The sequence below is a fragment of the Semicossyphus pulcher genome, unplaced genomic scaffold (genome assembly GCF_022749685.1).
Source record: "Semicossyphus pulcher isolate SPU_LCO1_2020_fin unplaced genomic scaffold, fSemPul1.0.p SCAF_11, whole genome shotgun sequence".
Classification (NCBI taxonomy): Eukaryota; Metazoa; Chordata; class Actinopteri; order Labriformes; family Labridae; genus Semicossyphus; species Semicossyphus pulcher.
Window position 1 is genome coordinate 7,053,544 of NW_027211615.1, and position 12,482 is coordinate 7,066,025.

A 12,482-nucleotide genomic window follows, 5' to 3' on the forward strand; every position below is an offset into this window, starting at 1 on the left:
ATTCAACCAGGCCAGAGGAGTTACGGTACACCAAACATGCTGCAGCATGCTTCAATGACACCTGCTCATGTCTAACTTTTAAATCACCAATATTGTGAAACCTTGGTGCAGTAGGGGAACAGCTTCTCACTGGCGCTTACTGTTGCTAGGTTATGAAAGTCACCTCAGTAGTGACCGCTAAGTCTCTTTCAAATTGCTCCGTATGCTTAATATTTGGTTTTATTCACAGTAAAAAATAAACATAAAAAGGATGTAAAGGAATCGTGTCAGCTCTAGACAAGGAAATTGTACCCTCAAAAAAACGAGAGGATTAGCTCCACCTCCGCCATTGTTGTTGAGAAAAGCTGTGTCCCAATTCAGGGGCTGCATCCTTCAAAGGAAGCGGTCTACGGAGGATGCGCCATCCATAGCTTGCATAGACCGTTAAAGCCGAACTGAAATGAGATGGTCTGGTTTATGGAGGATTTCCTGTTTGCGTCACAGGCTGTTCCCGCACCTTACCCTTGCGTCACCAAATGCCGCTACTGTCGCCTAGCAACAGATAGCTAGCAGGCTAACTAGTTGGAATAACTAACGTCACGTAACTTAACCGATTATTTTAAAGCTAATTTGTTTCAAGGCCCCCTTGGTTTTTTTTTTTTTAAACATTTGTAGCGCGAGCTATTCGATTTAGTTGAAACCAAAAACTTTAATTTAAAAGTTTATTCTTTGACCGTGTTAGAGTCCGCCACCTTTGAATTGGTGCGCAATAAATCTCAGGAAATGTTAGGCCACGAAGGATGCACCCAAAGGATCCTTCATGGCCCAGGAAAAGGAGGCACACTTGTCGTCGCACCTGAAGTAGACTTCGGAATTTGGATTTCTGCAGCCCCTGGATCGGGACACAGATAAAGTTGTTATCTGAAGTCCCGCCCCTTCTTGATTTTGATTGGTCGGTGAAAGAGAAGTGACATTTACAATCGCCGGGGTCACCAAATACAAGCCTTAAAAACAATATTGCTGCTTTTTTTTCAGCTACCACAACCAACTATTTGTATTCACTGCATAGTAAGTGGTGCACTTAATACTTGATTTAAATTCAAATGCAAAGGCTTCTTAGAGTGACAGATGAACACAGTGATGCTTTCTACCTCCAGGGACAAAATCCTTATCTTCCACTTTTTCTAATGTGGTAAATTATAATGTAAAGGTGGAAGAAGGTCAGCAGTCAGATGCAAACAAACAAGGACATGCATGAGAAAGCATGAATTTGTTGCAAGTATGCATTTATTTCACCTGTTTGAATCCTTCCCCATGAAGGTTAAAACGAGGAAGGTTGTATTGAATACAGCAGAATACAACGAAAACTGGCTCCCAGCACAATATTCCAACATTTACCTTAGTGTGTTTGGATGACCTTGCATCTGTATGGGTGTACACACATCACATTAGTCCTTGAGAGTTCGGTAGACGTGCCTTGTAGGAAATAAAAGCAGCGTTGTGACTTAATAGCAGCTGCTGAGGGCATTTCCAGCATTCACTGATCAAGGCCGCTCTGTGTTTTCACTCTACTGGGCGATTTCAACTAGAAAAAAAATGTCTCCTCTTACCTCTGTGCGTCACAAATACGGAAAGGTGGGAAATGAGTTGTCAACAATTTGATGGTTAGTGTAATTGAACACCACACGTCTCCGGTGAAGACGGGGTGTCTCTGAGGTATGTTTAGAAATATGTGGGTTACATATTATTGACTTGAGTTGCTTATTAGACAAAGTGATTAATCCTGGTGTCAACATGCTTGTCAGCGGGGAGGCGTGTGGGACGAGGGCTGCGCCGCTTTTGTCAGCCTGTAATTATCACCTGAGAAGATCTGTGACGTGGACAGGTGACCCATGTGCGGATCAAATCCGTTTTTGGTCATATAAAAGGCCATTTCAGGACGCTGTTGCTCTTCTCGGCTAACCACTCCAGACTGAGAACAGGTTGTAATTCTGTTTGTCTCACATAACAGAAAAAGTCTGTTTTTCCAGTAAGCAATCATCTTTGCAGAGTCTCCCCACACGGCCCTCCTTTCTCTCAGCCACATTTTCCTTTTCCCTCACTCTGGGTTTTTCTGGGGATTTGGGCATGAGATTTGGAATAGCGCTCTCCCCTCATCCTCCTCCACGACTCCTCTTCCTCTCCATGGCTGCAGAGCTGAGTTCCTGACATACCAGACAGAGTGTAGAGGCTCAGATGGCCATACCAGGGGCTTAATGGAAGGAAAAAGGGGATGAGGAGAGCAGAGATACAAAACAGGGAGATAAAGACATGAAAATCAAATATATGTTACAGTATTAGAGAAATGCAAATAAACATAGCCTCGACTCAATAGCCGGTTTGTTATTCCTATTTTGGCCAGTGTTTGGACAAAGATATCAGTAGACAACTCATTTGAAGCAGGAGTCAAAGCATCATTTTTGCGAGAGGAAAACAGATGAGACTGATTTAGTCTCTGCCCTGACAGATGATCCACCAGGCAAGAACTGTGCCTCTTCTGTTCCCATACTTGACTGAGCAAACAGCATGAGGCTTATATCAAAAAATAAACTCTTTTGCAGAATCTGGCAGCTCTTTTTTCCCCCTTTAAATCTTCATGACATGAATACTTCAAGCTTGTATGTGATGTGACGTTTCGAGTAGATTTACTGTGTAATAAAACATTGAATCTAAGCCACAGGACCTATGATGTCTGAAGGAAATACACACCCTAAAATTGGTCAAATAGTTGGTCGATACTGGAACAATTGACCTTGTTAACTATTAATTCCTTTCTTCTCTCCTCCCATTTTTTCTTCCACTCTTCTCCTCTGCCTGTAGTGTGTCGGTCACTCGTTCCAAAGATATGCCCTCTTTCGGCCCTCCAATCCCCGAAGGTGTGACCTTTCCCAAGTCCTCCGTGTTCCGGGACTTCCTGATGGCCAAGGTCATCAATGCAGAAAACGCTGCCCACAAGTCCCACAAGTTCCGCGCCATGGCCACCCGAACGCGCCAGGAGTACCTGCGGGACCTGGCCGAGCGCCACACCACCAGCACGCCCATCGACCCCTCCGGAAAGTTCCCCTTCATCTCACTGGCCCACAAGAAGAAAGAGAAGAGCCGGCCGTACGGAGGGGCGGAGCTGCGCAGCCCTGGCGGGGTGACCTGGCCGGTCTACGTTGAAGATCACGGGACCGGAGGGGAGCTGGAGGCGCTTGTGGCTGTCTCCAATGACTTCCTCATCCTGTTGGATCGGGACGCCAAAGCCGTGGTGTTCAACTGTGCCACTAAGGATGTGATTGGCTGGACGCTGAGCAGCCCTGCGTCTTTGAGGATTTTCTACGAGCGGGGAGAAAGCGTGTCTCTGAGGAGTATCAGTAATAACACGGAGGACTTCAAAGAGGTGGTCAAACGTCTAGAGGTGAGAAGACACACACAACATTGCATTACATATGTGACAAGACCAGAGGTATAAAGAGTACTGAAGTATTCTACTCAAGTAAAAGTCAAAATTAGCTCACTTAAAAAGTACTCAGTTACTTTCCCACCCTGCTGATTCTTATTAGAAACTCATTTTGCCATGGTTACCTTGCACATGCATCCTATGCAAATGAAATAAAATGATGTTATTTTCAAACCTGGGCCCATGTTTACATGTTTTGGTGTCAAAATGACGAGAAATGCACCCTTTGTCAAAGAGTAAGATCCTTTGTTTCACCAGAAACAGCAGTTATAGCTCTCTTGATAGCCACCAGACTCCATTGACAAAAACATTGATTTGAGCTCACAGGACACAGGAGTTGCTGATGGTCTACCGCTGCCTCGATCGGTTAGTTTGTTTGTGTTGTTGTGTGGTGTTTTGTCAGTTCGTTTATGAACTAACATGTGTTAAGACTTGTAGCGAGGCAGAGGTAGACCAGGAAGTCCGGTGTTCTCTGAGCTAAAATGATTCTTTTTCTTATTAGAGTCTGGTGGCTTTGCAGAGAGTGATCTAACGGCTGTTTCTGGTTAAACAACAAACGGTCTTCAGTCTGTGTCAAAGATGGAATTTCATTCGAACTCGCTTCTGTCCCATTCATGGTTAACGTAGCGTTATGCGTCAGGCCCGGGTAGTTGCAGCCCAGCTCTCCTTCTTCGCTTCGAACGCAGTGAAAATCAACCGGCACCGCTGTTTTGACACCATGCATGACACACCACACTTGGTGTCTGGTCCAAGTCAGTTTTTCTTTAAAGCTTGCAATATCTGTAGATAAATATTTTACTCAGTAACAGATGGACGTACAAATGTAGTGAATTACTTAACTTCATTTAAAACTAAAATTTAATACTTAAGTAAAAGTAAAATTTCTGACTTTGAAAAATACTCAAAAAAGTAAAAGTACACGGAAGAACTACTCGATTACAATAATGTGAGTACTTGGAATTTGTTACTCCCACCTCTGGATAAGACTGATGGTCGAAACAATAACACCTGTTCTGGCTTTTAATGTGTTAAAAACAGTTAATAGCTTTAGTTGAACTGTTGTCATAGATACAGTTAGGTCAGTTGGTCAGTCAAGCTTATTTGCAAAAAGAAATGATATAATGTAGTTTATCAGCGGTCTCGCTTCTTATTCTGCACATTTAAACCTGACTTGATGTTTTTGTTGTTGGGAGGCTCCCTGGAGACACCAAATCAATAGATAAGGATGATCAATGGCTCACTCACAGTCCCTCCCACTACTTACTGTCGGCTGTCAGTCTGCCAGAATGACAACACTTGTGTTTCAAGCCAAAACTGCAGCCTCATTACTGATCTCCTCTTATTGAGGGAGTTTCATAAACACCTCTGGACAACATACTTCTAATGGCTCATACACCTACACATACAGGGAAGTGGTGCTAGCTCTTCCTTAGCTGTTTCCATGGAAACTGGTTAGAAAAAAAGGTGTTTTCTTATGTAATCAGTGCTTTAGAATACATTCATTTCCCCAGCCTCTCCCAGCCTTCATACTGTGTGTGCGTGTGTGTGTATGTTTGATGGTTTTTATCATGTATTTATGTAACCTGGATTGGGTCCACTGTCTTTGATTTGCACACATGCATACCATGAACACACACACGCACACACACACACACACACACACACACACACGCACACATCAGTATTTGGCTCGGGATACAGAAATGTATCACTTTCATGTTGCATTTTATGCATCTGGCGTTAATCTTCAATCGTTTGGACTTCTTCGGTGCCAGTGAGAGGAAGGGAAGTGGCCTTGGGCCCTTCGCTTTTTGGAACTCGACTCTCTCTCCCCCTCTTTGTATCTCTCTCTCTCTCTCCTCTCTTTTTCCCTCTTGTTTGCTTTTTATCGTTCCCTCCTTTCTTGTACTCTCTTCCTCTCCCACGCACACATTCAGAAACATCAGAGAGCATCATAACAATTCCTATCAGGTGCCAGTCTGCAACATGATTTATTCACACCTCCCGGTGAGTTTGACTTCTATAGACGCCCTGTTCAGACAGAGAAGTGAACGGTGCCCTGAAGTCACCGGGCGTGTCACTCGAGGGAGAAAAAGAGAGGGATGAGATGTCAAGGATTACGATGAAAGAAGTTACCAGGAAAGGGGATTATCTTACCTGAACCTTTGTCCACTCATTGGTTAACCTTTTTGATTGTACAGGTGAATCAGGCTTGTTTTCTACCTCCCTCCCTCTAACAAAGACGGGGTGGTGCAGCTTTCCCCACCCTGCCAGAATGTCAAGAGTCACGTCCTTTAATGAAAAACATGACGTTCAAAAGTGTTTCTTGTAAGCGTCTCTGTGTGAACACAGCCAGAAGTTTCACAGCAAGAGACGCCTGCTTTCATTTCCGTCATCCGTCGAGTGTGTGTGTGTGTGTGTGTGTGTGTGTGTGTGTGTGTGTGTGTGTTTCTGTGTATGTTTCTATGTGTGTTTCTATGTGTGTTTGTGTGTGTGTTTGTGTGTGTGAGCGCATAAGCACACATCAAGTGAAAGGTGCACTGCTTATTTTGGAGCGCTGACTCATATTTATTTATGGACATAAATCTCTAAGGTATTATTTAAGTTGTTATACTTGTTAGACTTAAAAGAGGAAGTATGTGTGCATGAGCAGAGAACTTACACAGACCTGCATATATGCAGATCATCCCATTAATTGCTCCAGTACTCACAAAAACATGCATTTTGGTTTTCGTTAAAAGTTCACCTGTTCTTTGTCCCCATCTCCCTTATTCCTCCCCTTTTCTCTCCTCACCTCTTGACCCACTTGATTCCTCTTCATCCTCTCTCCTCTGATCATTCCTGTCACTTCATCTTCCGTCCGTACTTTGCTCACCTCTCTGCCCTCCCTGCGTCCAGCTCCTGACTAAGGGCTGTGAGACATCGGAGATGACGCTGCGTCGAAATGGCCTCGGGCAGCTCGGCTTCCACGTGAACTATGAAGGCATCGTTGCTGAGGTATCTATCTGTACTCAACTCAAGTGTTGTTGTGAAAATGTACTCATAAACTTTCTCTTAGCCTTAATCCACCTGTTAATGTGATTGTGTTGTGTTGTATTTGTTTTTCATCGGATATTAGCCGCTGTTTTGCAGCTTTAAAGTGTTTAGAGATAATTAAGGGAGACTAGGGAGATCATTTGTTGGGAGTGTGAGGAGAGAAATGCATCTTGTTGCCTGTTGCTTTAAACTCTGCTATCAATATATTGAGTGAAAATGAACACACCTGCTTCCATCCATCCACCCATCTATTATCTTCCACTTATCCGGGTGGCAGCAAGCTAAGTAAGGTGACCCAGGCGTCCCTCTCCCCAGGAACATTTTCCAGCTCCTCCCGGGGGAGTCCAAGGCACTCCCAGGCCAGGTGGGTTATATAATCCCTCCAGCGAGCTCTGGGTCTACCCCGGGGTTTCTTCCCAGTTGGACGTGCCCGGAAAACCTCCAAAGGGAGGCGCCCAGGAAACATCCTAATCAGACGCCTGAACCACCTCAACTGGCTCCTTTTGATGCGAAGGAGTAACGGCTCTACTCCGAGCTCCCTCCAGATGTCTGAGCTCCTTACCCTCTCTCTAAGGCTGAGCCCAGACACCCTTCGGAGGAAACTCATTTCGGCCGCTTGTATCTGCGATCTCATTCTTTCAGTCACTACCCAAAGCTCGTGACCATAGGTGAGGGTTGGAGCGTAGATCGGCTGGTAAATCGAAAGCTTTGGCTTCGGGCTCAGCTCCCTCTTCACCACGACGGTCCGGTACAACGCTCGCATTACTGCTGATCCTGCACCGATCCATCTGTCAATCTCACGCTCCATTTTACCCTCACTCACGATCAAGACCCCGAGATACTTAAACTCCTTCACTTGAGTGAGAGACTCACTCCCCACCTGGAGGGAAATCCACAGTTTTCCGGCAGAGAGCTGTGGCCTCTGCTTACAGCTGTGTGCAGACAAGAAGAAATCTTAATCCTATTGATCTCTCTTCCTCTCTGACTGTTATTTCTTTGTATCTCATATTGCTGTGCTGTTCTAAATCAGACTATAACATGATGTTATACGTGTACACTTTGACCCCTGTTCTTGGATATTTATGTTGTGGCGTAGAAGCGTCTCACCACTGCAGTTGTAATGCAATCAAACCCTGTTTTTAACAGGTGGAGCCGTATGGTTACGCCTGGCAGGCGGGTCTGCGGCAGGGAAGCCGACTGGTGGAAATCTGCAAAGTTGCTGTAGCAACACTGACCCATGAGCAGATGATCGACCTCCTGCGGACCTCAGTGTCGGTGCGGGTCGCCATCATCCCGCCACATGATGACGCCACTCCACGCAGGTAGGTCGGGAATGAGAGAGGTATTACATTTGCATACTCTAGGGTCCCATGCTAACCCCTTGTTTGATAATATGTTAATGTGGTTATCTGGAAATGCAGAATTGCTGTCCTTTTAATACCATAAGTACAATCGTTCATCCAGCCTGTTTTCATACAAGGAAAGATTTACTGCTCTTTCTTTCATTTACATGTTTGGACATTTACAATTATCTAATTTAAATCCCTTTCAAGAAGAAGAAAAAAGCTACGTGAACCTTTCCTTCCCTCCTACAGGGGCTGTTCAGAGCTCTATCGGATGCCTGTGTCCGAATACAAGGGCAGCAGCAGCGACAGCGGCTCCTTCGAATACAAGTTCCCCTTCCGCAGCAACAACAACAAGTGGCAGAGGACGTCCAGCAGCCCTCAACAGTCCCTGACCGCCTCGCCGCAGCCCCACACGCCCAACAGGGCCATCAGCCTGGGCAGCTCGGTGGGGAAGACCCTTTCGGCCGAGAGGCTGGAGAGGGGAGCGGTCATCCCTCGCAGTGTCAGCAGTGATGGCCGACCCCTGGACACCAAGAGGTCAGAGTTCATTGCTGTTTTAAATATGGATTATAGCAGAATATTAATATAAAAAGAGAGTGTGGGAGATTTTCCAAAGAGTACAAACTGTAATAGAGTTTGTTTGAGTTGAAATTGCAGCACATCATTTCAGCTAGCGTATCAGCAAAGCACACAAAAATCAGCTATTGGGTATATGGCTGATTTTGTACAGAGGAGCTTTTAAATATTAATGTCTTTTTTCAGCCAGACTGTGTGGGAACTGAACTTCCACAATGTAGCAATCTATGGCATTTCCTCTGCAGGAACAGCTTCGAACATTTCGCTCCTGCAAAGCTTTGTTATGTTTATTTCATCTTCCTTTAATTCCTCCCTTTACCACGTGCCTGTGAATTCTTAAAGTTCCTGTGCGTTTGTTCCAGGATGTCTCCGGGCAGCGAGAGCTATAGCCTGGCCTCCTCCCTGGCGTTGGGTCGTTCTCCTCACAATCGCAGCTCGCCCAGCAACCTGTCATGTTCCAGCGACGCCTCCGGAAGCTCTGCTCACTGGAGACAGAAGTCCATGCCTGAGCAGTAAGGAAGCCAAGGGCGGGAGGGGTTGTGTCTGTGTGTGGTGGGCTTTGTTTCGGAGGATTTTTTCATGCAAATAATGATATTTTGTGTCAGAAAAGTGCATTTCCCTCAGTATTAGTGAGACATTTAGAAGGCAGATTTATTCATTTCAACCTAACAAAAGCTGATTAGTCACTTTCATATTACATTTTTTCTAATACAGCAGAGGATGGCTCGAGATTGGATTCATTTGACAGTTGTAACAGCGTATGACGCCAGTGTAGGAGAGTGAGGTGATAGCGATTGTGTGTCTTTGTCTGTGATAATGCTCCTGACAGACCGTCTTTTTCCACCCACTACGCCCTGTGGGAAAATGCATTGTGTTTCAAACTCTGTCATTGTGTCATTTCTAGCTCTGCATGTTTAATCAGTGCAAACACACATTTAGCCGATAAATAGCTGAATTACATTTTCAGCTTTTCGTGCCTGTTTGTTTGTTTTCCAGGTTTGCAGCGCCCCGACACTCTGCGCTGTCCGGAGAGAGGCGAGAGGTGGTCGGAGAGGGCGTGCCGAGCGGGAAGTCCACTCCCAATTGGTCGAGAATGGACGAAGGGGGAGGAGCAGAACGAGGGTCAACGGGTAAATGGACTGTCCTTATATAGCGCTTTTCTTGTGTTGCGACCACTCAAAGCTGCTTTTACACTACATGTCACATTCACCCATTCACACTCACATTCACACACTGATGGCAAAGGCCTAAGTGCTAATCTCTTATCAGCTTTTTGCACATTCATACCCGCTGGCTATGACACGGGGAGCAACTTGGGGTTCAGTGTCTTGCCCAAGGACAACATGTGACTGTAGCAGTCAGGGATCGAACCACCAACCTTCCAAGCGAGAGACGACCGACTGAGCCACAGCTGCCCCAAGTGAATACATCTCATGAGGAGATGGCAGAGTTAATACAGTACACTAAGTTCACTAAGAATGAATTGCGGCTGCTGATAAATGCTGCTCCATAAATTGTGCATCATTTGCCCCCGCTATCTGCTCCGTCTCAAGGGCTGATACACAAAGCAAATTACACTGACGATATTCAAGCACCAACACGGACATAAAGTTTCAGATCCGTGCAGTTGGCTCTTGTTTTTTGTCTGATTGTGGAGAGGAGCTGTCTCACACAAAAGGTGGAATTGTCGTCACTATCACTGGAAACTCAGAGCGGTAGTATTTTCACTCTAACTGCGCGCTGCTGTTAGCGCTGCCGTTTGGTGCTTTTTGCCACGAGGCTCATTTGCATAGAAAGGGGCCAATTTTGATAACTCATTTAAATTCGCGCAAACGGCACCGGAGCACAGAGACAGAGCTGTTTGCTCTGCAGCGCACTGCATTCAACCCTCTGCGTGTGCTTGGAGAAGGAGGCGGAGTCTTTTTGCGTAATTTGCGCAGGTTTGCCGCAAAAGCCGCACAATCCTTTAGTGAATTCCCCCCTCAGTATAAGAGAAGGTGCAGTGGCTTACTATGCTCTTGTTTTTATATGGAGGGAATGTGAGGGCTCTTGACTCTTGAATAGCGCAAGGAAATCATCCATATTTATTTTGCGAAATATTTAGAAATGACAGGTATCCAGAAGAGTGTGTGTATTGTTTTCGTGTGTGCCTCCTCATCTGCAAGTGACAGTTCTTCCGCAGCTCAGATACCGACTCTGACAGCTTCCACGCTGCCTCTGAACAGCACCTCTCTTCTTCCCCTTCTCCCCCTCTTCCTCCTCCGCCTCTTTTTCAAGCTGTGAATTATATTGCCTTTACAGAGACGATTTTTAATGTCTCTGCAAACAGACAAAGAGGTGGGAAGATAATGAGGCAAACAGTCACTTTTCACTCTGTTCTGTAAGGTTTAATAAAAGAGAAAGAGAAAGGGGAGACATTCCTTTCTTTCCTGTCAGCACAGTTGGCCAACCTTCTCTTTGTGTGCCTTTCCTTCCCTCCCTCCCTTCCTCCCTTCAGCCTCTTCCTCATTCTCCACTGTTTGCCTCTCATTCATCTTTTTTATTCCCTTGTAAACTGGTTTTCATTTAATTACAAGTATTCTCCCATGCACTGTTTTTTGGGAGTTTTCTTCTTGTTTTCCAGCGCGGTCTTTAAAAGCCACAAGGACTCCATGCTCCTCCTCTCCCTCTGATTCCAGCAGGATGTAACTTTGGTTCAGTGTTGACCAGCCTGCTTTCAGCCGTGCCCTCAACCTGCTCTTAACCGCCACAATCACAGAGAAAAGCCCAAGTCTCTCATTCTGTGGTTGTTTATAGCACTTTAGTCTTTATTGGTCAGGGTGGAACAATGCGGGCCGGTCCAGCTCGGCCGGTGTCGGCCAAGTGTCCGGCCCTGCACAGCCTGCTCTGCTGTCGCTGCGGTTTAGGGTTCAGTTCTTTGCTCTTCCTCCCGTTTCTGCCCCCTTGACCCGTTAGTCTTCAGCCATGATGATGTGGCCATGCGCTGTCCAGAAATAACACGAGTCACGCAGAGGGCAGTATACTCACTTTTGCTCTGACTTTCTGACTCACATACAGACAGGACATTTTATTGTGCATTAACGTTCCCTATAGGGGGTTCTGCATTAGAGCTGCACTTTCTTGTCAAATGCTGTGGCTGGTTTTTCATTAATTCATGCATTTAAAATGACTTTTGTCCCTATGCACAGCATTTTTTAGTTAAAGTTGTAATCTCGAAGATCTAGAGCTATGGTGATAAATGGTGAATTGCTGGAGCACACTTCCCAGATATCCAGACAGTGCTGCATGTGTGACGTCCGCGGTTGGCTCCGGTTGTAACTCTTGATTTTCCTGGCTGACGGTCGCTTTCCTTTTCAGACTGTTTGCTTCATCTGAGCGTCCAATTTGTTTCTTTTTCTTTGGATGTTCACTTATTTTTGAAGTTGTATCTGTAGTCATCCATCTTTTCTTTGTTTGTTCAGCCATAGTAGATTACTGTTTACTCGCAACACTTGCAGAGAGCGGAAAAGCAGCCGCTTAGCTCCGCCTACCCTCTCTGGCAGACCAACCACTGCTGGGTGATGGAAAACGCGTCACTAACTGGGCGCTACAGACACCCAGTCTGTAATACTGTAAATGCAAAGGCTTTCATCAGTGGGCCATAGGCTCAATCACCATCGTGTTACCTCATTCGGCGATAGATAGTGACTTAACAGATTTAAATGAAAATCTTCAAGATTATCACTCTAAATAAAGCCTGCAGGAGTGCGCACTTAAACCAGAGCTGCTGGAAAAACTTTCTTTTGAATGACATATCAGACTGTAAATACCAAGACACATCTGGTAGACCAATCACATCTGTAACAACTCTAAAATCACACACAAATGTGTACTCATATATTCTGCATAAATATACAGAGGCACTCAAAGCAGCAGGCACACACACACACGTGCAACCATGTCTAATTAGTGCAGAGAGCCCTGTGGGCCGCACTGCTGAGAAAACTATGCAGAGTAATGAATATTCAAAGTGAGATATGGAGGGGTTCACTATATTACACCATTCACCTCAGCAGATGTTATGA

At 45.4% G+C, this 12,482-nt stretch overlaps 1 protein-coding gene across 2 annotated transcripts in view; it reads left to right on the plus strand.

Annotated features, from left to right (window-relative positions):
* Positions 1 to 12,482, plus strand: part of sipa1l1 (signal-induced proliferation-associated 1 like 1) — a 95,638-nt gene that overhangs the window by 67,876 nt on the left and 15,280 nt on the right. For both annotated transcript variants that reach the window (XM_069684588.1, XM_069684596.1), the window contains exons 13-18: positions 2,839 to 3,418; positions 6,359 to 6,457; positions 7,643 to 7,818; positions 8,092 to 8,379; positions 8,781 to 8,930; positions 9,415 to 9,548. In XM_069684588.1, coding sequence (XP_069540689.1) covers positions 2,839 to 3,418; positions 6,359 to 6,457; positions 7,643 to 7,818; positions 8,092 to 8,379; positions 8,781 to 8,930; positions 9,415 to 9,548 — 1,427 coding nt within the window. The remainder of the gene's footprint in view (positions 1 to 2,838; positions 3,419 to 6,358; positions 6,458 to 7,642; positions 7,819 to 8,091; positions 8,380 to 8,780; positions 8,931 to 9,414; positions 9,549 to 12,482) is intronic.